The 26690-nt window shown below is 45.9% G+C and overlaps 1 protein-coding gene across 1 annotated transcript in view; it reads right to left on the reverse strand.

The window, feature by feature from the left end:
- Window positions 1-26184, reverse strand: part of LOC122614518 (Krueppel-like factor 12) — a 31218-nt gene extending 5034 nt beyond the window's left edge. Inside the window, exons 1-3 of the mRNA XM_043789082.1 lie at window positions 26089-26184; window positions 25910-25945; window positions 23488-23545 (exon numbers count right to left, since the gene is read on the reverse strand). Coding sequence (XP_043645017.1) covers window positions 23488-23545; window positions 25910-25945; window positions 26089-26184 — 190 coding nt within the window. The remainder of the gene's footprint in view (window positions 1-23487; window positions 23546-25909; window positions 25946-26088) is intronic.
- Between the last annotated feature and the right edge of the window lie 506 nt (window positions 26185-26690).

The raw sequence follows: 26690 nt of genomic DNA on the forward strand, positions 1-26690 counted from the left end.
GTCGGCGATAATTATGATGAGGCCAGATCGTCCCCAGACCAAGCCAAGAAAAGCAGTGATCGCCGGCGAGAGGGAACCGTGGTGGAAAGTAAGTGGTTAAGGGAACTACGCTCAGTCGATCTTTTCGCAGAACTAGTGGTAACTAATTAGCCAGTCTGCTGAAGGTTTATTAAACGAAAGCTGAGATTATGTGAACACACATTATTATGTGTGCCATGGCCAACAATTATTTGTAGTAACTCCTAATTGGCCATCACCAGCACAGGATAATAAAATATTATTATTATATTATGATCATATCCGCTAAACACAATAGTGAAAGTAAAATATATGTTTATCTTTGCAAACGATGGTAAGTAAGGCATAAACTTCTAATCAAACATTGTGAGTCAGAATCGTAATGAAGAAGTATATGAAACATATATCGAATTTTATATAGATTTCTTTCATATATTTACCATATCTATGAGAACTTAATTTTCCATTTCAATAACTGTGCCCACTGTGCCAGCGTGTGCGGTGTGTGCAGTGCGCAATGTGCAATGCGGATCTCGCACCAAATGCGACTGCCAGAGTTGCAAGTTTAGAAATGAGGAGCGTCGGGGAGAGAGAAAAACCCAGGCGAACAATAAATTACAAAAACAGTTGATAGGGTTTAATGTGCACTTGGTGTGCGATTGGTTATAATTGACAGTTCGCTTGGCTGGCTTGGGCAGCTCAGCTCAACTTGGCTCCAAGTCCGATTCCGGGCTAAAAGTTGGCGACGTGCTTGGCCAAGCACCACCAGAGCACCACCAGTGCACCACCAGAGCACCAGAAGGCACCACCAAGCACCGAGCAGCGAGCAGCGACCAACATCCAACGTGTGTTACGTTTCTAGCCAGTTAATTGCCAGGCGAGCTTACGTTGATTTACTAGTTGATTTTTATACGAAACTGTCGTATTTAAGTTATAATTATGAAACAACATGGCTGCGTATCCGTGTCCGTGTCGGTGTCCGTGTCTGCATCTCTTGCAGTCAGCGATTTTCACACATGAACCGTTTCGCTTTCTGGGCCACAGCCACATCAGTTGACCAACTTTGACTCCGATACGTTTTGGGCCACCGACGAGTCACATTGGATTTATGGCATTGCGCATACGCCGTGGGGGCAGTCGTCGCTCGGTCGCTCGGTCGGTAAGTCGGAATCGCCACTATAGCCATTATAGCGTACCCTCCGCCAGCCACTTTGGCCACTTTTTGTTTCAGCCATTTTTCACACTCTGCGGGCGTCTTTTGAACCTTGAAATAAAAGTTTTCCCACACTGCACACAGTGCAAAACATTTCGATTTTCCTTTTGGCGGCTGGCCTACCTTACCTTACCTTACCTTACCTGCTAATCCAGCGCCCGATTCCCAGCCAGCCCAAAATGGTAACAGACGTAGACTCCGTGGCAGCAGGGAAAAACTAATGAGCAACAACACAGCGAATGCAAACTGCACCTGCCAAAGGAGCCAGCTAAAGTAAGCCCAGCAAAGTCAACAAAGTCTGGGCTGGCGACTCTGGAATGCCCTTTAGTTTCGCTGATCTATGAGTTCATATAGTGATTATAGACAAAACAGTGAAACTGTAAGGTTGCCTACCTTACTTTGTATTTAGAATTGAGTCTTGAATAGTTGTTCAATCACAAAACCAGATGGAAAATGTTTTAGCTAATGCAGCTTATCATTCAAGCAATACCTTAATCGCCTTTCTGATAACTAAACAACCATTTTGAGCTGCTTTACAAACACGTCATACTCTGCCATGCCAAAGGGTATTCCCAGTCAGCGAGGGCTGCCCACAAGAAAATCAGCAAACAGCATCGCAAGACGTTGGCGCTTCGTTAGCTCTGCTTCCTCTCCCGAGTCCCCAGTTTCCCCAGTAAAACCCCAATGCAATGCAGCCCCTCAGCCAGCCGACTCCCACAGGTTTTCTTTTTTTGTGCTGGTTTTTGGCTTTGTTTGATTTCTTTTTTATGAGCAAATTGTGCAAATATCTTAGAGCAATGGTAGAAAAACGCTGACAACTAGATAAATTTAAATGAATTTCTGAGACTCATAAGCTGACAGCGAAATGGTCGATCGGAGTCGTGTGTTTAGGGGCATGCCTCGCATGGAGTTCTTGATCAAAAGGCGGTAGCAGAAAGCCAGCAAAAAAGCGGACATTTAATTGTTTTTGCTACCAATTATGTATTTGTCAAGTTAATTGGTATGTCAACGCAACTAGTTTTTAGACCGTCTCTCCGTCGCAGCTGAGCTCCATCTCTCTGTTCAGACGGGCAAACTGGCAAACTGGCCAACTGGCGGACGGGCCAACAGGCTAACTGGCCAACTGGAGTCATCAAAGCTGACCACCGCCGGCGGAGCAAACGCCTGACGCATTGTCAATAAGCCGGCGACGACACACGGACATGGCCGAAGATACAAAAGCAATGCCAATCATGCAGGCATTTTACACCAAGCCCCAGACCAGGCCAAAAAAGCCAAAGAGCCAGGATCCCAGAGCTACACATACACGCAGAGAAAAATGTAGTCAACACTCGACGTTTCTACATGACAAGCGAACTATGATCTTACAGTTAAGGTCTTCAAAGGATGGGTTTACCTACTAAAAATATATAGATCAGTAAAAGGATTTCATTACACAATAGTATTACGATCAAGTGCCAATTTTTGCCAGTGTAGCCCACTGCGAAGGTGTGAAATAGCTGGCCTGCCTGCAAACCAAAACCGGACCCGTTTCAGGCAGCTTCGCTTGTCGCCATTGATTGTCAGCGCGTGTTCTCTCTCCTGGCGTTGATGGATGGATGGATGGATGGATGGTTGGCTGGATGGATGGTCGGATGACTGGCTGGAATGGTCAGGAGCTGGATAAAGGAGCCCCCGTTCCTTCACTTATCGACCGATCTGTGAGTGCTTAACAAATGCATTGCGCTAATGACAATTTTGTTATACATTTTATGCATGCACAGCCGACATGGCGTATACGCAATGCCCACTGTCTGCTGTCCGCTGTCCGTCGTCTGATGTCCGATGGTCCGATGACCAAATGCCGATCACGATGATGACGATCGCTGCGGCGATAATGACGATTATTCCGATGGTAATGATGATGGCGTGGATGCGTGTGCGATAACGCGACGGCAGCCAATGTCGATGGACAAGCCGATAAATAAATTTATGCACAAACCAGACGAGGCGTAAAATGCACAATTTGATTTAATGCCTATATCTGTGTGTGTGCGTGTCCCGCCATGGTGTCGCTATGTCTGTATGCGTGAGCCGGTATGTGTCTGTCTGTTTGTGTGTGTGCAATGATAATCGATTTATGGTGTGTGAAGTTTGTTTCCTTAACGTATGCATTTTTTATTTTTTCTCATTTTTTTTTCACTTGCCCGCCGCGATTCTGTTTTCCCCTGGCCTTTCGTTTTTATTTATTTTTTTTTTGTTTTTGTGTCATTGCTAATTGTGTACAAATATGGACAAAAGCGTGGACACGGCCGCGAAGGCGAAGGCTTTCTAAATGGCCAGTAAGTAGGCAGAGTCGCTCTCGGCCATCGGTTGCCTGTTGCCAGTTGCAAGTTGCCAGTTGATAGTTGCAAGTTGCAAGTTGCCAGTTGCACTGGGCTAACAGGCGCTTTAAAATGCCTGCGAGAAATAATTTATGCATTTCTTTGTCTGCCGGCTGAGATAAACAGCGGCAACGCAGTTTAAGTGGTTTTTTCTGCGGCGGCACAACTTTACCATATACATATATATATGCATTTATATGAAACGCTATGGCGGGGAATTCTGATTGGGCTCGGATCGAATCGGATGGTGCATTAAATGATCATTTTATGCAGCATTTCATTGATTTATTGATGCGCATTCGTAATCGATGGGCTGGCAGGCGCGGACTTAATGCAAGTCTTACTCAAAATATCTTTATAAGAGCCAGTGACACGTATGCTCAAATAGTTTATGTGGAAATCGAATGGAAATGGGTAAACTTATTACTTTAAATAGCATGCAAAAGTGTTAAGTATTTATAACATTATCAGATTCACATTCATATCAATGGATAACTCCAACGTCCTTAGCGCCTTCAGTAGGCCAATCCTTTTATTATTTGGAGTAATTATTGATCTCTACAGGATACAGGATACGAATAAGCCAAGTTTACGAGATTAATTAAGGTTATTTATCTAAGAATTAGCACTCAGCCATCAGCCGGGTCATTATACGTGGATTGATCGATTGTGCAGTTAAGCACCGACTTTTACAACCCTCCAAATCACCAATTGGAGCTCGGTCCGATCCTCGCCAGCTGCTTCTGGGCAGGCTCACCTCGAGTCGAAGTTGGCGCTGGGATAATTGGATCGCCGAGCTCCCAACTTTTTGGGGCTGACTGCGGAGTTGGAGTCGAAGTTTGAGTTCGAGTTTGGCTTGGTGAGCGGTAATTGCCGCGTGTTAATTCAAACAAATGTCGGGGATTGCACATTTAATGTGAAAATGAAGAAACACTGCGTCGCGTGTGTGTGGTTGTGTGTGCGAGTGTATTTATGTGCTTGCTGCTTGCCCCAAACGAGCGACTAGTAAAATTGGCCAGTTTTGCACCAGCGAAAATAAATATGAAATATTAGATAAATAATAAATACATAAGTGATACTGTCAGATAAAAAATATGAAGCCTCTGAAATTATGCCATTATGTTTAGCATTTACGAAAGTATTTTAAATGATTCTTTTATTTCTTTATTTACTTGAATTGATCAACCTTTTCTCGCTGTGCAGCACGTTGGCTAGGTGGAGCGAGTGAAATAAATGATCCCGGCTTCATGTTTAATTTATTTGAAAGTTAACACACATATAACAACAGCAACAACAACTGCAGTTGAAGACGAGGCCGGTGACTGTAAAACAGTAAAAATACTACAGCAACAACACGAACAAAAATAGTAAAAAAAAATCGGGGAAAAAATAGCAACAAAACGTATAGACAAGGTGGAGATGCCTGGACGTTTGTTGGCCATTTGGCTGCAGAGCACGGCATTAATGCGTCGTAATCACACTAAGCAGACATTAAATGCGTTTTCGCTGTTTGAGCACCACCAGCACCACCGCAGCAGCAGCAGCAGCAACACCACTGAAGATTCGCAGCACCACAAACACAAAAAAAAAAAAAAAAAAGGGGAAAAAAACACAGACAACTAGCCGGGCGAAGAGGAGCTTGCAACTACAACATTTACCTGTGGCAGCGCCTAAATGATTGATAAAATAATTGCCTGCACGTGAGGCTGGAGAAAGAGCGAGACGGGCGACGAGATTTAGAGAGGTGAAAAGAGAAAGGCCTCTCCTCACGCAATTCCCCAACTCCACTGGCCACCAGTCCAAGCCACAGTGTCAACCCAAGGCCTGGGAATCCCAAGGAACCTCCCGAAAAACACCCCAAAACAAGAGGAAAACATTGTGGCGTTGAACCCACGTTTGAAATACCCTATACGTTTAATTAAGCCAAAAAGTTACTACCACAAATAAATAAAAAAAATATATTGCAATACTGAAACTTGGTTTATGTTAAGATATTAGAAGGTATTGCACTAAAATGGAAATTCAGCGCCGTCAATCAGCGGCAGAACAGCACAAAGTAAAGCCTCCCAAAACTAAGGCAATCCGAGTGCTGGAGTCCGACTACTCCGAAAAAAGCATTGGCAATCTAACGAATTATAACGTGGGAAACTAACTGAAAGACACCTCGCAGAGCGAGACGGCAGGCAGCAGGAGTGAGGGAGAGGGCACAAATTGCCGCAGTTAACGGTTCCTGTTTCATCGCAAATTTGGCGGCTGAAAACAGAAACAGAAACAGTAAAACGGAAAACCCCAAGCCGAATGGAGCAACAGAAACAGAAAGACAAGCGCCTGAATGAAGCTCCCAAAAAGCCACAGCGAAACTGCGACACTAGCCTGCGGTACTGTGGCTCTAAAATCCAAAAACTAATTCGAAAAATGTCCTTAAAATTACAAAAAATAAGATTATTGGAAGGATTCCCTTACGGAAAGCTACACCTTTCCTGCTTTCAAATTCCCAAGCAGTGTTAAGCCCCTAAAGATTTCTTGAAAAAGTATGCTACAAAATGAGAATATCAAAGACTGTCAATAACTAAATCCTGAATGCATATAAATTCATAAGAGTTTTGAATTCGAATGGAGATCATAAAACGAGAATCAACTTCAAAGATGCCTTTCGCATTCCCTTTAAGTTAGCTAGCTCAGTAAAAAAGTATTATATCCCTGCCATGCAACTCTCTTAGCCATTAACAGTACTCTAGAATTTATCTACCAAACTGATTGATTGTGATAACACCTTTGCCCCACTGTGCTTTGTATCTTTGGCAATGCCAAAACGACTGCTCCACGACAAGTGGCCCCCCGCACGGAACTGCCCGCCCACTCGTGCGCCACATTATTTCATGCAAAATCATGCCATGGGAACCACGACCCAGCGATGCTCCACGAGCAGTCATCCTACCGTCCTCCCATCCTCCCATCCTCCCATGGCCATCCCAATGCCCCAATCCCCTCGTGGAAGTCGCTGCATGAGGCAGCAAGCAGTCTAGAACTATTACCCCAGTCCCTGGCCATGGGACAGCATCCGACTGCAACTAATGCACAATCATCGCAGATTATTTCATTTAATGTCAATACAAAACCAGCAAGAAGCCATCGCAGCCAGCCTCCTTCTCTGAGTCAGTGCACTGAGAGGAATTATTAGTATATCAATAATTCACTGCTTGAAATCCAACTTTGAATGCAACCAGCAAGTTAGAGTTACCAGGTCAACAAAAATTACTGCTGTTCAAAGTGTGACCATCAGCTTAAAAATGATGCCATAATTAAGACATTTGCACACTCAACTTCTTTGTAATTCCTCTTTTTCCCCGGTGTAATGGCGACTTCTTTTCCGTTTCAGTTCGCGACCATGGGTTTGGGCCAGGTCCCGGGATCCTGGCGTGCATCGAAAGCTGAAAGTTTGACACTCCAATTCTCAATGCCGCTGGGCAAACAAATTGAGTGTGGAGCGCGGCGGGGGGCACCGAGGCGTTTTGCCCGTTAGTGTTTTGCAAACGAGTTTAAACTGCTGTTGACTTTTGAAAAGTTTAAGGGCCCGGGCAGCCAGCAGTTAGCAGCGGACTGGGAGCTTCGATGCGGCCCAAAAAAAACAGAAACACAGGCGATCCCAGATCCCACAGCCAGTTTCGATTCCTCCATTTGACCTTGCAAAATCGATGTTCAATGTTCGATTTCGGCACATTTCTCGCTGGTTTTGCTGGCTTCGCTTTATTTATGGCCCGGCCAGGCCATATTTATTTGGGGCTGTCTCTATGCCCGATCCGATCGCATCCGTCATGCGCCTTTTCAATGCGATTTGAAGTGTGCAATCAATTTTGGTTTTTGTGGTTTTGAAAACAACACAAGCCAGCAGTTTGCATACAGAGATTTAGCGAATGACAGTTATTCCGTAGCGGAAATCATTGAATGTCAGGTTTATAAAGTATAAGTAAATCGATGAAGTTGTAATTGATTTGTTTGTTATATTGTTGTATATTTATTTAGTGATGGTTCTACTCTCACCAGTTGTTTATGGTTAAGACTATTAAGGTATCATACCCGAGTGCCAATTAAGAGTTTCAATACACCCGCCCTGAGAAAGGATATATAAATCGCCCGCGATGCAATCTGAGGACTCCCATCTTCCGCCATTCCCACAGTCCACCATAAAGTATTCATAAAATATCTGCCAGTTCCCAGTTCCCAGCTCCCAGCTCCCTGCTGCCTGCTATCTTCCCGCAGTTATCAATTGAGCTAACAACCACCCACCGATGCTGCTAAGGAGGCTCAAGCGAACAAAGTAAGTAAAATACAAACCGAGCCGATATCTGGGCAATCTTTTAAATTAATTTGTTGTCACCAGTTTGTTGAAATAATCTGGCGAGCAAAACAAATGTTACCGCCAATCGAAGCCAGGTGGGTGGGCACCTGAACAGCAGCAGCAGCAGCGGCAACAACGAGAGGCAGCGACACATGCCGCAGCTCGCAACTTGCAACTTGCAACTCGGACTCGAAACTGCCCAACCCCAAAATTGTTCACCTGTCAAATCAGCGAGCTGCGATCTTTTATTGGTGGCAAGAGGCGAGCGCCAATTGTTGCTGGCCACAGTGAGCTGCCACAGCAGCAGCGGCAGCAACCCGAGCAGATTTATTTATTTAAGCGAGCCAGGCTGCGGTGCACCCAATTTCAAATGGTGCTGGCTATCCCAGACGTGCACTGCAAGAAAATCTTTCTGATGTAGGCAACATCTTTGATTTTGGGGTAAAGAACTTCATGTTTACTTTATAAGAGAGACCCAAGTACTTAAAGACATTAGAGAACTTAATTAAAGAACAAACAATAAGTTGTTAATATCTGAGAAACCCATTTTAATTACCATAATACATCACTTAGTCACTGTCACAGCCGATTTTCCATGGTCACTAAGCTCTTGAGGGACCGAAGCGGAAAATCATGTGGCTAACGATGGAAAGAGTTTCCGAAATATTGTCCACGGATGGGATCGATTTGGAACGCCTGCCGGTGGTCGGGGGCAATTTCTCGCAGTGTGTGGCAACAACGGCTGCCGCTGCCCGAGTGGCTGGCCGGGTAAAGACTTAATTAAAGCTTGGCTGTGAGTCTCTGAGTCTGAGTCCGAACCCGAATCGAATCCCGCTCCGCGTTTGCTTTTGCGTTTGGCCAGTTGATTTTGTTGTTGGCCGTTTGGCCGAGCGATAAATTCATGCCGCTAATTTGGCAGCGTTAACTCAATTTGTGACCACAAAATGCACAATTTGTCGCTGATTTTGATTGCCCATTGGCTTCAACCGGTGCTTTCGTGTGTGTGTGTGTGTGTCTGGTGTTGTATGAGGCATTGGTCACGCCCCAAACGAGCACCCAATGCCTTTTGTCTGTGGCATTGTTTATTGTCTAATTATAGAGAGTGGGGCACAAACCGCAAACGCGGCCCGGGGTGAGATATCAAAAATCGCTGTGGGGGAAACGACTCTCTCGACGATCCAGACAGAGCTTCCCCAACTCCAAACTTCCAGCTCCAGCTCCAGCTCCACCTCCATTTCCTCCATGGGCATCGTCGTCATCATCTCACGAGTGCATCCAACTGCATTCGGCTTTATCGGAGCTCGCAAATCTTTTCTCCTCACACAATTGACTGTCGGCTCTTTTCTACTCTTTTCTACTGCGGTACTCCGTTCGAGTGCCCCGATGGTAACTCCGTCTGCCGTGGAGGTTGGTCTATAAAAGATTTTCCCATAGCTTGCCGCTTCATATTTTAGGCTGATAAAAGTGTGAAGTGGCTGGAAAATGTGGTTCAGCTTATGCATAAAGCGCGGCAGCCTTATAAGGCTCTCAACTCTAAACTCCTAACGGACTGAGCACGCACTCCGACTCCAAGTCCAACTAAGACGCCGAATCCGACTCCAGCTACGACTTGGATGTGGACTAGCATCTGCAGATACAACTTAACTCGGACCCGCGGTCCCGATTCGATCCACTAACTGGCTCATAAATCTCGGCAATTAATTTTTTAAAGTGCAAGCCGCTGGAGTGGGACTCCTTACTCACCTTACTTACCTTACTTACCAGCCGTGACAACTGTCACCAGCTACACACGTTAAGTAAATAAATTTGCTCACATTTGTTTTCCCAGCTTTTGCGTAATTTGCGCAGGAATTTTCGCTCGTTTCTCTTTCCCGCAGATTTGCAAGATGATTTAGGGCAAACCACTTCTTGCGCAACTTGCCTTGGGCGGAGTGGCTGAAACTGGCTTAAATTGCGTTAAATGATAGGGAAACTAATTGCCGGATTGTGTTAGAATTCAGGGAGAGCTTTAGCCATAAACTTTCCTTTACTACCCACTGTACTTTTACTTTCAAACGGGCCGAAACTTGGCAAGAATTTATCATGTCAAACGATATGATATCAGTGAATTTTCTCACACCGATTGCACAATCGCATCCATCAGCCGTATTTATATGGTGTCTGTGTGTAGTTAGTTGTGGGGATTGCTACATTAGGATTACTCCATTCGCCAGCCTTAATTTCCTTGTAAGAGAGCGCGCACATTCAAATCGTTAAACCAAAATGTGCACAATTTTATTTTACCAATAATTTGCGAACAAATATTTTCACGAACGTGGGAAAACCGCCAACGTCTGCTGTCCATGTTGTAATGGTCGTCATTCCCCCCAAGAGCCCCCCCCCCAAGCCCCCCACTTGATCCCTGATCGGGACCAACCGATCAACAGCAGCAATCCATGTCAAACTGAAAATTCAACAGAATTCGAGCGCGCAGGCGCAAAGTCGACGTTGCAGTCGAAGTCGCCGACGAAGTTGCAGTTGCCGCCGCAGTCGCAGTCGCAGTCAGCTGAGCTACAGCCAACCAATTATTTTTATCGATTTGGTTGCAGCCACAAGACGCAGCTACAGTTGCAGTTGCAGACGCATGCTTTTCATAATCAAATGTGTGCCTGTTCCCTGTGCCCCACTGTGGCATCAATGCGCAGCAGCCCACAGCTCCCAATTCGAGTCCCACTAGCGAAGCAATCCCAATCCTGGTCCAAGTCGCCGCAGTCTGGATCTGTCTCGGAGTGGAGACTCCGTCTCGGGGTTGTGGACATGTGGCAGGCGCAAATGTGCGACTTGTTGTACAATTTCAAATTGAATTAAATGATTGAATGCATGAATGACTGACGCTAGCAACTGGCAGGCAGCAAACGAAAGACTTAGGCAGCGAACGCAGATTGAGTGCAGAGAGCCACTGAGCGTTAATGTTGGCCAATAAGTTCGGTACAAGAGATTAGTATTGCATATTAAATACTATAAATACCTTAATTATATAAATTATTAATGTAAAGAGCTTCAATTATATTTGCCTGATTCCTTTCGTTTGCATTCTTAAATTGAACATCCTTAACGGGGCATCTAATTGCATTTTATCAAGCTTAGTAAATGGGTAGAATTCTCAATTTTTGCCCAGTGTACGAGAGCTCTCTTGAGTCAGGTATCTCCTTGGCTCGCCGTGCGAGTGTTGAAAATCCTTTCAATAAATAGCTAAAGACAAGTAGCCGTTAAAACGCATTCAGCTGATTCTGGTTGTCGCGGGTTGTTGTGCCTGTTGCCTGTTGTTGCTGCTCACTAAAAGTTGGTGTGCGAGTGTTTGATGGTGGCTAGGCTTTTGGCTTTTGGCTTTGATTCATGATGCTGCTGGTCCAGGAGGTTGCGATGCCAACTGGCCGGGCTCCGTGTGGCATGTTTCGTTTGTTGCGTTTTTGATCGCAATTTGACAATGCGAACAAACACAACAGCAACGACAACGACAACAACAGCAGCAACGACAACAACAACAGCAGCAACTGCAACTACAGACGGACAACGCTAAAATGAACATGCGCCCGCTTGTCATTTAACATTTTTATGATTTCCAACATGCAAAGGCAATAACATTGTGGCTAAAATCGCTGGGAACAGGGGGAAAGGTGGGCGGCAACAGGGGCGCTGAATGGGAACAGTTCGACTGCGAATGGGATGGATTTGGAAAATCGGTCTTCTGTTTAGATTTGGCTTTTATGGCTTAATTGAAATGGCCACCTAATGAATGGGAATGGCCAAACGGCAATGCCAAATGGAGATTGCCGGCATTTACATAGTTCCTTTCCTCTCCTCGTTGGCCAAGTCCCCATGGATGCAGTGAGTCGTGGACACAGGAATTTGAATGAAACTCGCTGATGGCTGACAGGAAATTGATTTAGGATTCCGCGCTGCCCCTGCCCTCTGATTGCTTTTATGTCCCATTACCATTAACGTGGCCATTAAACGACATATAACTCTAATTGGAATATAATTGTGGATAATTGAATTTAACCCAGGCGAAGTTGATTTTTATCCTTGCCATTAAAGTAGATTAACACACAGTTATTGATTATAAATGGTGCCTGGGGCGCAATCAGTGGGTCAACGTTATAACGATAATTGTTATTTATTTTGTGCATGTCGATAGTCTTAAAATAACTATTATTATGATTTACTAATCGGATATAGAGTTATTAAAATAGATGCGGAAAACATATAAATAAATAATGAGCAAACAGATTTTATGATCGTGGAATAATAACTGTCACTTATTTATATAAGTGATAATTTGATTTCATATACACCGTTTCCCATCACAGAAACCACAGCAATTGCGAACACAAAACTGAATTCTTGGAAACGATCATGGCCAGAATTTTCTTCACTTCCGATGACAATCTTGACAAGATCGATGCATGAAATACAATTTTCTTGCTTCATATTCCATTGCCGGTCGTGAAAAAGTTCCCCCAAAATATCGAGCCGATCAAAATTACTGCGGCAACAATGGGACTGAGAAAGCAGATGGGCGATCGAATTATAAACTAAACCAATCCGACCTGGCCTGTCGTCTATTGATGCCCTGCACCCAGTCAATCTGCCAGTGCCAGCAGACGATAAACAAAAACACAGATCTGGGGGCATCGGTGGGAGGAGAAAAGAGTGAAGAACAGCCTCGACAGCAGCCACAAAGAAATAGAACGTGAGAAATATTATTCGATGAAGCGCCAAAGTAAACGCTTTGAAAAGTTGTTAGTTTATTCCCCCCCCTCGCTGCTCCTCCACATTTGCTGGCCGTCTGCAACCCATTTTGCGCCTGGTACACGCTACTCGTCGTCGTCGTCGACGTCTTCGAAAAACCTTTCTGAAGGTTGATTGTGAAAGTCACGATTAGAGCAAAGTCACACTCCCCGAATCGAATGAATGACGATCTCTGGCTGAGGGCCACCTCCTCCTCCTACTCCTCCTTCAACTCCAACTCCAACTCCTACTCCTCGGGCTTTGCTGTTCATCCAGAATTTCGCTTTTTGGTGACAAATTGGCAAATTGGCCGGGCGAAGTGAATTGCGCGTGTCATTAAAACGCCGACTACGTTTGAAATGCACCGACTGCAATGAGTGAATGAATCGGAGAACCAAGGAGTATTTTGCTTTACGCGGTGCAAAGAGGGGCAGAACACACCTTTGACTGGCGAATTGCGAAATTGTCGCCGCTGGGAGACACACCCGATCGAAGGGAGGCAAAAAAAAATAAGACAAACCAAGTCGGAGACGAACCAAACCCGGAGCTGCTCTGGGTATTTGCCGCATTTATTAAAAGCTCATACCCTTCACCGCAACGATAAACACCTATTGCGATGTGGCATTAGGCGCTCAGCTTCTGAATTATAATATCTTGCCATTATAATATCTCGCAAGAATATATCGAAAGTAATGTCAGAGGCACAAGTCTATATATACATTTTTCTTATTCGTATTTTACGAATAATTCAGAATTGAATTATGAATGAAAGCATCGCTTCATTTGTATACCATTTAAGTTTTTTATATATTTTTTTTTAATTTTGTTAGAGTATAGCCCACTTTCGATCATCGAGCCTCTCGAATTTCCCCATTTATTATTTCTTTCCAAATCACTTGAAGCTGGCTTCCAATTGCGGACTCGGATCGCGGGTGCGAGTGAGGAAACGAGAAGTATGAAGTCTTTTTCCGACTGCCACAACTGAGTGAGTGGCTTGCCACATTCTACACCTACGCCTACACCTCCAACGACATCAAAAGCCACTGAAAGAACTAACTATACTCAATAAGCGAAGAATAGCAAATACAACAAATAACACTTGACTTCCTGGTAGATTTATAATCTTTTCTGAATATCAAAATCATACTTTTTTATATTGAAAGTTATTTATTTAGATCTGGTCTATGTAATTTTTCGCAGTGCGCAGCTCGATGCTCCCACATGCCGCTGGCTGTGCTTGTTGTTGCTGCTGCCTTTGTCGCATATCAGTTACAAAACGCAGAAGAGCGATCCACACCCAAAAAGCAACAGCAACACAGCAAACAACACCCAGGCAACCCAAGTGCAACAACGAAACTTCCGTAAGCAGTCGACAGTTTAATGACTTTGATGACGCAGCCTGTGCTTTCGATTCACAAATACAACTCGACTGCCAAGGCTCCACTTCCAGTGTGGTTGTTGCCTTCGATCTGCTGCCTATGTTGCAGTTGCCGCAGTTACTGCTGATGTTGCAGATGTTGCTGTTGTGCTGCTGGGTGTGAGGGTGTTGCCGCTGCAACTGCGTTCTGTGGGCGGGTCTCAAATCGCTTTTATTATTATTTTATTTTCCTGCATTTGGCCACTGCGCAGCATCGGCTGTCGGCAGCAAATGTTAGCCAAAGATTTGTGGCAAGCGTTTTTTAACGACAGCGGTAGCCCAGCCTTGAAATGCAGTTAAAGCTCGAATTTAGGTCACTGGGCAAAGGAAATGCTATTTTCTTTTTAGATAAAAAAATCGTTAAACATTTAGTTTCTACTAGTATGTTATTATCTATTTAAGGCAGCCTGCTTGATATACTAAAGCTAAAAAAATGGGTCAGAAAACCTACGCTCGTTTTGATGTTGCAATTGCACCACATAGCTTACCCAAAACGATCCCAACAGACACACGAATCTTAAATACCATTAAAAATCCATTCTTTCAGCTGACAATCCAATGCGGCAGCCAAATTCTTTACGTTTAACCAGCGAGACAAACTGTCAACCGCAAACACACGGACATTACTCATACGCCACATGGGACTTGATGTGCGCCGAAGTCTATTTACATGTTTAATTGATGGCTGCGATGCGATTGCCGCGGAGTTCACCGTTTTTATATGTAAGTTTTAATTTATTTGCAATAAATTTTTGCCGGACTTCTGTTTATTCTCTGAACATGTGCCGCGAAAATGAGCCAATTAAAGAAATGCTAACAACCGCCGAGAACCGTAACAACCTTGCGACCATAAAAGCAGCAACAACGAAAAATTGGCACACACACGGCGAGAGGGAGATGGAGAGAGAGCGGCCAGAGAGAGACAGGGAGAGATGGGAGGAGGACGTGGAGCCTTCCTGTGGCTCTTGGCCAAAGTAAAACCAATCAAGTGGCGCACAGTGTCACTATTACCACCTGACATTTACACAAATCTTGCTTTATGCCTCCAATGAAATGAAACAACAACAGTGTGCGACGATGGACGAAAACTGAGCTACACAGGGCGAAAAAGTGTGCATTTACATTAGAGCTAAAATGTAAGGTTTTTAATGGAAATGAACTATTAAACATATATCCGTGTGTTTGTAAGATGTTGAAAGTAGGGAATGTTAGAGAATCTACTTCTTATCCTAGTAAGAGCAGTCTTTTAGAACTCAGTTCTTAGTCATACGAAGTAAATACATTGTGAATATTATGTTTGAATACTTTTCGGCCAGTGCTTTGGCCAAACAAACAAACAGACCAGCAAACGACATCGACGACTTCCTAACAACGCCGGCTGGCTGGCTGGTCCGTTTGGACCTGGTCCAAACGCTGCTCTGGCCTATCGCGATGCAGCGATCTCGGGCTCAGGCTCAGACTCAGTCTTGGTCCCAGGCTGAAGCTGCGGCTAAAGATCTGCGGCTGAGACCCTGGCCGAATCTGAAGAACAGGCCTCCGCCGGAGAGCGTTCGTTCGGCGGCCAGCAGACCAGGCGGCTTATCTTAAGAGCCGACCAGCAGCAGCAGCCAAAAGTCCACAGCCACAATGGCCAGAAACAGCAGAATGGCCAGAAACACCAGCAAAACGCCGAACAACCGGCGACGAGGAAAAACTCTTTTGTATGCGGAGCACATGCGATGGAGGAACGATGCAGCTCCGCATTGCCTGCCTGCCTTAAACTGATCGCTAACAATCAATTTATTGATTGAGGTCTCAGGTGTAATCGATAAGAATGTTTTCCTTTCCGCGCTCTCCGTTCGCTTGCATTTTCCTTTTTTTCGTATTTCGTATTTTGTCTTTTGTCAGGTCGGTTTTTTTGCTTGACTTAGTGCTCCAGTTTGGTGCTTTTTGCCTGGCCTAACATATGACATGGCTACATGACATTATCCGACTTCGATCCGCATTTGTTTATCTTAATGCATCGCTGCAGCCCAGGTCGCCATCCACCACTGGTAGTTTACACATGACTTAGCGATGGACACTTGACACGGCAACCACGGCATCCACGGCATGAATCGAATTAAGGTATTCAGAGGTGTATCTGGAGAACAAAACTTGATCGATCCATAAGTTTGATTCAATTACACGTTGATGTTGTCTACGCGATAAGAAGCCACTGAGATACCAGTGATCTAATAGACGTAATGAAAAGAAGTTATATCGTAGAGATACAAGGAGTGCCAGTGATATAATAAGCTTCATGTAGGGCGGTTATAACATTTCTAGAACTTGTTCTTTTCAAAGGATAACTCTCCCGACTTCAGACTTAAATACAATGTGGTAAAAGTAAAAGTTACTTTGGCTATTTTACTTATAAATGTGTATGTACATAAAAATCCTTAAGTAGCCCATTGTCTTCTGTGGATTTCCAATTTGTCTGCTTTTAAGCGACCGATTTCCACTCCCGCGATAAAATTACTGCGCGATAAGAGGCAAAGTTCTCAGGATAGGCCACCTTCACACTGAGATCGCTATCCGGCGGCCTTTGGCATCGCTAATAGAATCTGGGACTTAATTAGCCGCTCGGGGTTCATTGAGGAATTAGCCGGCTGCACATGGCCATGGTTGATGGCCTGGTCTGGTTGGCTGTTTGGCTGGTGGGCGTTCTCCATGTGTGTTGGCTGACCAAGTTGGAGCAGGCAGCTTCGATGTTTATTGCGGCGGTCGCTACAGATTTGGTTAACAGTTAACAAGCTTATCGCTCGATACGGTAAACAAAGGTGACGCGGCCGCAGCGCAGCTGTTCCCCTTTGGAATAGGAAAAAAATCTTTTGATACTCGCAGGCATCCTGCATTTAGTCTATATGTAGATATTTGTATACACTCTTTTTTCGTTTTTTGTTTTCATTTTAGCTCCTTCAGATAATTAAGGCAAGACGCTAGTTGGCAAAGTCAGGCAGCCAACAGCTGCGCTCGGCCACCGGACCACAAGACCAATTTTGGCCAAAAGGAATCACAGTGCTTTGTTGTTGCTGCTGCTGCTGCTGTGGTGGTTAGCCTTGTTAGCCTTAGCCGCCGAATGCAGATGCAGATAATGATCTGAGTTTGGGGGCGGTCAATTTAATGGTTAACTATTAATAACGTGATACGAAATTGGCGTTAATTTGTAGAAACATTCCCCGCCGCATGCACGGACTAATTTGAGCAAATCCAAAAGTGTAGCATAGCAGGCCAGGAGGACCAGGCCAAAAAAGGATGTGAATGGTGGTGGGTGGTTGCATGGACATATGGCCGTTTCGCCTTCTAGCCTTACATTGCTTCGCCTCTTTGTACTGCCTTAATTTTTTTTATTTTTTTGGCTGCTCCCGCCGAAGTCATGAGTCAAATTTTTTTGTTTGGCAAACACGAAGAGCGAGCTGCTGCCGTTGCACGACTTGTAGACGCTGCTCGAAGAATTCTTTTTCACAGCTCCGAACAGAAATCCAAGGGGGCGGATGACTAAATGGATGGGGGTATGGGGGCTATGGGGGCTTCCAAAACATACATCTATTGGAAAGGCAGAGTTAAGTAAACCAGTGCCGCATTTGCAGCTCATTCGGCGGACCAAGTGTGCTCCAGTAGACAATGCAAATTGCTAATATGCGATTGCTATGCAACTCGAGTCGGAGACAAATTTTCAAATATTTTTTGCCTGCTGCTGAATTGTTGGTTTTATGCTGTTTTGTTTTGTTTATTTGTTTGTTTGTCTTTCGGCGAGCTTGCCGCACTTATGACCAATAAATATGCAGCCAGCTTGGCTCCGTTTCTCCTTTTTTTTCGTTTTTTTTTTATATTTTTTACTGCAGGCATTGTCTGCCGCTTGCGAAATTAGCTTGCCAGGCTAATGAGCTACACGAAAAGATCTTGGGAAACTCCAGATCAGCGCTTTGCTCCAGCTCCAGCTGGCCAAGATCCTTAGATGCAATCGTTTGTGCCTTATCGATGCGATAATGGATAAATGGCACTGTTTTGAGGAGCAGCCCGACCAGCCTTTTGCCTCATTATGATTCGTGTGGGCCACGTTGACTGTGATGACTAACACGAATCGATCGTCGCCGAGATCCTCGTACTGCAAGTCGTTGTCAGCTTTCGAATTGTTTGCTCACGAAAGCGTGGATCTACTTTGGATGTGCTTCACTGTGCTGTGGTGTGGAAGTTGTGTTATGTTGCAACTTGCAACTTGCAACTGCGTGGTTGTTGCCTCCTTGTTCGCTGTATATTTTTCGCTCGGATCTCTTCGCATGATCCTCTTTCTTTCCCCCTTGTTTTTCTCTTTTTTTTGTATTCATTTTTTGAGTCAGCCTGAGAAGATGCGCACGCGGGAGAACACTGTGCAACAGGTTTGAATACCTCCGCCGGTTGGCACTTTGATTTATGCTCGCCCAGATGCAGGGCACCGCGCTTAACGGGCCGAGGAGGGACTTCTTGAGTGGCTTTCGATTAGCCCCGGGGTCTCCGAGAATCGGGGGTGTTCCACTCCAGAACTCCAGAGCAGGTGCGCTGCGAAAGACCCATTAGACTTGTTTTACGGCAAAGGTAGCCAGTGAGTTGGAATCATTGATTGTCTGGTAACTAAACATTCAATGCAATAGATTCTTGTAAATCAGTTACGATTCAACGAAACTTCTTGAGTCAAGAATAAATCTAGTCTAGAAGCACTAGATGTGTTTCTTAATTACAAAATGTCTAATGTCTAATGGGTATTTGTGTGTGTTTCCTCGTAAAGAGTTTGGATAGTGTTTGTGTTTGCATAAACTTTCAATTACCAATTGCCAAATCATCTTCCCCACCCACGAATTCCATCGGGCCGCACCCCATTCCATTCGCCTGTTGTCCAGTGTAATCTTTTCAAAACTTCGTGTGGCATATGCTGTCTAGCATTTTGTTGCCGGTGGTACTGGTGGATCTGGTGGATGTGGCGGTGCTGGTGGTGGCGGTGGTGCCGTCGGTGGTGGTGGTGTGTCAGTTGCACGATTGCCAGAGACAACGTGTCTCCAGTGTCATCAGCATCTCCATTTTTCTCCGCTTGTTTCAATGTTTTCGGGTTAGTGCTGCCACCGAACATCCGAGAGCACCCCAAAGTTTGTACACTGAGAAAAAGTGCTGCTAAGTAGGTTCTCAAGAAGATTCTTAAGTGCGATTCTTACAGAAAGTATAACACAATTGAATATTAACTTCAAGCTTTAAAGCTTATCGATTGTGTAATATCAACTTTTAGTAAATTCAAACATCTCTTGTTGCGATGCAGTCTTGATATAAGCTTCTTAATGAGGTGTTTCTCGCAGTGCATATTTCAATGTTGTTGGAGGCGACGCTGGCCGTTGTTATAGTGCAGAAAAATTACTATGACAACGCTGGAAACAAGTAAACCACAGTTTACATTCACTCAATTCGGTTCCGGCGCGGGTGGCGGGCTACGGCGGTGGGATCTCCGCCAGATGGGGATTGCGATGGGGGATAGGGCTGGGGCTGCAACTAAGGATGGGGGATGGAGGATGGCGGATGGAGATGGGGCCCGCAGAGACAGAGACAGAGGGAATGGCAGAATCGTGGCGTGGTGGTGGCACGCTCATCTTCAATTTTTCTACGATGCGACGTCGCTTGGATCGGGTATTTCTTCTCTTTCTGGCCGTCTGTAAATTTTTGCTTTTTTCGGCGGCGGCGGCGACTCACACTCGTGTTCCTTGCACTCTACTCCCGGGTCTTGGGCTCAGTTCCCCGATTCCCCTATTCCCCCCATTCCCCCCACTCCCCTATGCTCCTCAGCCCCTTGGCCATGGTCTGGGCCTGGTCTATAGTCTATGGGGTCTGGGCCCGATCTGCGCAGCGAGATGAGTGGTTGGCAAAAATGTTTGAATGCGATCACGAACTTGACCTTTCACATAACCTCAAAAGCCAGTCACAGTCACTCAGTCAAGTCAAGTCAAGTCAACTCGATGCGCTACATACGCGCCATGTTAACCAGGCCCAGAGACACGGCTGCTCGTCGTCGTCGTCGTCGTCTCCACCCAGTTTCACCTCGGTTCCAGGCCGCGATCCCCAGACCATCTCCCATCTGCCCATCTGCCCATCTCGAATGGTCAACCCGCCCGGGTGTCAGCCGAGGCATAATTAAAAAACAATCACCGCCGTCCACACGCCCATCCGCTTGGATGTGGGTATTTGCGGCTCCCCCTGCCTCCCGCCTTCCGGAATCGCAATGTGCGGGATCTGGGATTGGGGCATCCAGTGGATCTCGTCGATCTGGGCGAGGCCTGCTGGTGGAGCCCCCAATCTCCAGGTCGCTGGGAGCCGCCAGCGATTATGAGATCTGGCTGCAGTTGATTATCGCTGAGGGAGCAGCAGATGCATTTGCCAAATCAGCAGAGCGCCAGCCAGATACCCGAATCGCCATCGATGAAGTGCAGCAATGCGAACACTTTGCGGGATTAGACGTTAGGTTTCTCTACAAAATAGTCATCGGGTATGAACTTAGGAGAGGCCTTCCATTTAAGCACCTTAATCCACAGTTTAAATTATGATAATATTATTCGGTAGTCTCCAGTTGATTTATCGGCCTAAAACTGTCACTTAAGTCTAGATATGATAACTAAATAGTTCACCGTCTTTTACCGAACCAATACTGTTGACTTTGATCACGGTTCCCATTTCCCCCTAAACCAGACCCATTCCATTGCTGCCATTGCACCCACCTGCCCGTCACATTTTCACCTTGCCACCAATATGCCCCAGCCCAAGATGTGCTTGGTACTCGAGCACTTCACCAAATGTTGCATATCATTCGATGGATGCCGTGGATGCTCCAACATCGTCGCCTGTTCGGATCCCTTCCCCCTTCCGCTCCTGCTCCGCCACCGCCCGGTTCGGGTTGGGATCTCCGTCTTAAGGTCGTTCGCTCGCTGGATCGACCCGCGTGTCGCCGCATCTACTTAACCTGGAAAGCCTATGCCCCTGAGTGGCGAGAGGCCGATCGCTCGGTGGTTCGGTGGTTCGGTGGTTTGGTGGTTCGGTGGTGCGGCTGTGGAGCAGTGGCTCCGGCGGTGGTGTGGGATTGTACGATGTTGGGCTGTGTTTTTTGTTTCTTCCAGCTTTTTTTTGCTTTTTTGTTTTTGGGTAAGGCAACGTGGATGTCCCAGGCTCGGCTCGGAGAGTCTCCAGCCCGATCTTCGGGCTCCACCCTTCTGCCCACTCCTGGAATGGTGGCTAGTTCAACAGCTTTATTTATGGGCTGTTTGGGTAGCTTAAATAAATCAAGTTGTAGTTGCAGTCCCAGCCTCCCAGCACACCAGCTCTCCAGCTTACCAGCTCACCAGCTCTCCAGCTCTCACCTCTTCTGGGCACTGCAATTAGAGTTGGTGGGAATTTGGCACTGTCTCCGGCGTTCTGGGGGCCTTTTGGCCGCTTTGCCCTCCATTCATTGGCAATTTGCGGTTATCTATCGCTGCGCTAGCTAATTGCATAATTATTTAAAGCCCATAATTTATGTGTGCCGAAAAATCTCGGCTCGGGTGGCATGGCTTTGGTTTCCGTGTGATGACCGTTAAGGTTGGAAATTAGCCCGGACCATTATGTGCCGTTTGTTTTACAAATTTTAACGCTATTTAACACATTCGCCACGGATCTGTAGATCGCTGTACCGCTGAACCACTGGACCCGCGGACATGGAGACATGGAGACAGGGAGACCTGTGGACGCTTTGGTAGCACGCCATAAACCATTAGCATGAGAGATTGGTGTCGCCGCCTCTCTATGCGCTTCTCAAATAGCTATTGTGGCCAGGTGAGCGCATTGACAAAATTAATGATGCCCTCACTAATATCATGCCTAATTGATTAATATGCGCGGCGAGACAACAACTTTTTGACTTTCGGCTCGAGCCTTAGCTCCAGCTTCAGCTCTGGGTTCGTGAGCAGCTCTCTAGCTTGGATATCTTTAATGGACTGGATTGGAGCTCGGGTTTTTAGCCGTTAATCTTACTGTATAGCCATTTAAGGTAAGCTCTCTGGCTTCTTAATTAAATTAGGTGTACCGCTGGGCACCCAACGGCTGGGATGGCCGTGTAACTAACCATCTATTTATCTAGTCAACTTTTTGTGGCTTTTTCGGGTTTTCGGGGCGTTGCTGTTAACTTCGAACTCATACACTCGCACTCACACACACCTCGCACACTCACACACACACACACACACACACACCTCGCACACATCGAGGCAAAGAGAAAGGCTGGCAAAGGTCAAATGGTCAAACAGTTGGTGGTGGCTGGCTGCTTAGACGATCGCTCGATCGGTCAAGTGGCTAAAACCAACACGAACTTACCCCCACCAAATCTGCAGCCACTTGTTGTGGGTCAGGTTCCTAGGTTCCTAGGTGCCTAGGTGCCCAGGTTCCTGGGCGTTGGATATAGAGCGGTACTCGCAGCGGAATCAGCATGGGCCTAATGGGCCCACAGCCGATCTGCTGATGATCACACGGCGATACTCATCAGGCTTTCACGTATGAATGGCTCCGCCTGATGAGCATTAGGCAATGACTAACGTTTTGTTTCCCCCCCTTTGTTTGAACTTGTCTGCGAGATTGCCGGATAATCTCGGCCCCCAATCCACGGGGGACAAGTGGGGAGTGGGTAGTGGGGCCAGTGGGGAAGTGGGAGTGGGGGAAGCCGTAGGAGATCTGAGGAATTCAGTGTTTTGTCTTTTTGATGGGAGGAGTGTGATCATGGGTTGATATAAACGCTGATAGATATCTTTAACATAGATCTCTGTATCGTTCCCAACGAGCTGCGCTCTGACTTATCGACTGGATTGTTTGCCCACCGTTTGTTGCTCATCAAGACTATCTCTTTTATGAGCCGATGAAATATCATAGATTGGATTGGTATTAATTATGGCCAATATTTAATTAAGCTTCCTATTATCTTGCGTTTTATGGCTCATAAGTATGGGATTCATTGAATTCCTCTAGATTAGTTTTAATACATAGTTGTCAGATTTATATTCGTTAGAAATCTAAGTTTTATAAAGAGTATAAGCTCCCCATAGTTCAAATAAGTTTCCTGTCTTTACCTTTCGTTCCACCCACTAATGGTATTCCCAAAAACAGCTTTGCAGCACTTTAGGCCCACAAAAAAATCGAACTTCATTAGAGAAGAAATGCAAATTGGTCTTGTAACTCATTTCTCTGGCTATTCGATGTTCTCAAGCCCGCGATGACCTGATTTTGCTTTCAAGTGATCAACTTGTGGCGGCCATTTCATTGATTAATTGTTTTCGGCCCAGTCAACTTAGATAGCGTATAATTAGCAACTTACCGCGCGGCGATCGCAAGCTCAGATCAACTGGTTCAACCTGAACCGGAGGGCCCTCTGCCTGTGGATCGGAAAGAAATTAAAGATTATCGGCATCGTCATCAATATTGTTTATTGTCTATCGCCGGACAGCGGGGGAGATTCAGGAGATGCTAAAGCCCATTATGCATGCAGTCGAACAATAGAGTCATAAGCTCAGCTTGGGCCAATCAAGTGCTAATCAAGTTTGACAAAATGCTGCTGATGGGCGAAAGTGTTGGAGCAGCTCAAGAACAGAAGGCAGTTCAGTTTGGGGGTTTTCAGGGAAATGTGTGGAGTGTGGAGTGTGCGTGCTTGGAAGCTGTTTGCTTATTGAATTCACCTAGCTGGAACCACCGCAAATGACTTCCGTCGATATCGGACTCACTCCATATGGGAGATCGGGCCAGATAAGTGGGAAGAAACCGAAAAACCGCAATTGTTGCGCATTTCATGTGCTTACGAAATCTTTAGCCAATAAACTAACGGCAATAAAAACCAAAAAAAAAAACCGAAAAAAAAAGAAGTTAAAAGCGGCGAATAATAACAAAGAAACAGTTATGAGCTGCCCGCAGCGCCATAAAATGGATAAATTTTAATTTGGCACTGCATATGCATTTTTTTTGCGGGGGGGGAGGAATGGGGTGCCAGAGCCACCACTTTGCAGTATTATTTAAATGAGGCTTAAAATATTACTATATTGTAAGGGTGTTTTCGACCATGACTTATCGCACAGAGTGCCTACAAAGAGTTTTAACGCCAACTAAGTTACTCGTTTATTTTAATAATGGCTGAGTCTGCTCAAAGGACGAGCTTTCCAATAATGACATATAAGATGTCAGCACAGTCATCCTTTTGACCAGTCAACGTGGTTAACCCAACTTGCAGGGTAGCCGGGCAGCCTGATGCCAACAACACGGTCGCGAACAACGCCGGCAACACCAACAACCAGCGGGGACAACCAGCGGGGACAACCGACCAGCGACCAGCGACAACCAGGACCAGGCGAACAACAACCAAGTCAGCGTCCATGGATGCGGAGTGTGTGCCCAGTGGGCAACAACGACAATTGTCAGGCTTGTAGCGCAAATTATGAAAAAATGTCAGTGGCGAGTGGGCGCAAAGATGCCGAGGTGGCCAAAAGGGGCCAAGGGGGGAAGGGGGAGCAGCAAGAACTTGGCCACGCGATGTGAGCAGTTGTTTACCGCTGTCGCCGCTTACTGCCATGCAGTTATTTAAACAAACAAATGCTCATTGCCAGCATTAGATTAGATAGTTTGTCTTCGATTGTGTCGACTGGCAGCCGTGGGGCATTTTTGGGTTTCTTTTCCTTTTCGTCCGCTTTATGGCCCACAACATTGACAACAACAACTTCATTGGCCGGCAGCGGCGATCGATATCTGGATCTCGATCCAGATCCAGATCGAAATCGAGATCCGAGATGGGAGCTGGGAGATGGAAGATGGAAGCTGGAAGACGGCGATCGACGCCGGAGATTGCAATTGATATGCGACTGATGTTGGCCCCTGTCCAAAGGTATTTATATTTATATTTCTTGGCCCCCATTCACTTTACCCTCTAATTGCCCGCGCTGATTTATTGTTATATAGATTCCGATTTCGATTCCAATACCAATTCACCCCGCCTCCCAAACTCGCTGCTTTATGATATTGTTATGGGGCGCTGCAGCCTCCGATCTGCTAATTTGTGTTGGGACGTGCTGAAATTTCTCATAGGCGCCGCAATTGATAGAATGATCGGGAATGGCCGGGACATTAGTTGGCTCCGATTTCCCCCCACCCCCCTCCACCGACGAGTGGATGCGATGGAACTCAGTTTTATGGATTGTCTTACGCTTGGTATGTGGTATTCTGCTACCCCCCTCCTTTCCGCAGCTACTGCAGATCTGGCTTTTGACGGCTTTTGCCTTTGAGGCGACTGATGGGATGGGATGGGTTTTATGGGGCATCAAAAGGAATTGGCCCACTGGGAATTCCTACGCAATTGCCATTTCGAATGGCAGAAGTGTATCGCTAACATGAAAATATTTCACTCTTCTCGCTCTTAATTGATGGAGGCTTGCTGTTCTTTTTTATTTGGTGGTAATTGCTGCTCATGAAAGCGATGGGCCCTAATGAGCTGTACTTGACTGATATTGAAGACAAATTGCAGCCAATAACAATTAGTTAGGTGCGGAAAAGATTGCGCTGAAACAACATGGGTGCAGTCGCAATTAAATTGCAGAGGAGCTCCACTTTAATGTTTCAAGAATTTTGTAACTATGACTTTACTAAGCTCCCCAGTTAACCAGTGGATATATTCATACATATATATGTATGTATATTCTGAATCTCCCCTCGTTGCCCGGATCTTATCTCTAACCGACATAGGTAATCTGGGAACTCACCTCCTTTGCTGACAGAGGGTCGGATCCAAGTCCATTCTGCAAAGAGAAGCAGAAACAGGGAATTAAGATTGGTACCATGCCCCTCTTCGCGTCGAAGTGCAACAGGTTGGTGTTGGTGGCCAGGTATGCCCCTCGGCGCCCCTTCGTGACCCCTTAACCCGCGAGTCACCAAAACAAACTTTCGGCTGACAGGGTCGCAGAGGTGGCCGAGAAAGGGGAGCACATGGCACATAGCATATGGCATATGGCGTTGGCGTTCGCGTTTGCGTTCGCATCGGTGTACTTACCATGAAAACCATTAAATTGTAAAACGTCTTACAAAATAATAATTGCCCGGCAACGTTCTGGCCACGTTACAAAAGACAGGCAGCCAGGACTTGGCAGAGGGAGGGGGTGGTGGTGGTGGTAGGAAGGTGGAGGCGGATGCCTGAAATAATCGCTGTTTTGGTTTTGGTTTTGGCTTTTGCTTTTGGCCTGGCTTTTGTCGCAGCAGCTGTTGCCCGTGCTCTTTGCTGCCTGCAACTGCCGCATGCTACTTCGCATCCGCGGAATCAATGACAAAACGAGTGCAACGCACCTTGAGTTTTAGTCTTCTACCCTTTTTGCTGTTCTTTTGTTGCTAACCTTCTGCGCTTCTTTGTATTATTTATTTTTATTTTTATATTTTTGTAGCTTGTTTATGCGTTTCGGTGGCGGGGGGAAACCCTTTGCGGGGTGGGGGGCCACCGTAGCAGAAGCAAAAGCCGCATTTTGTGTGGTAACGAATGCAGCGCGCGCAGTG

This window comes from Drosophila teissieri, chromosome 2R (assembly GCF_016746235.2).
Source record: "Drosophila teissieri strain GT53w chromosome 2R, Prin_Dtei_1.1, whole genome shotgun sequence".
NCBI classification, from domain to species: domain Eukaryota; kingdom Metazoa; phylum Arthropoda; class Insecta; order Diptera; family Drosophilidae; genus Drosophila; species Drosophila teissieri.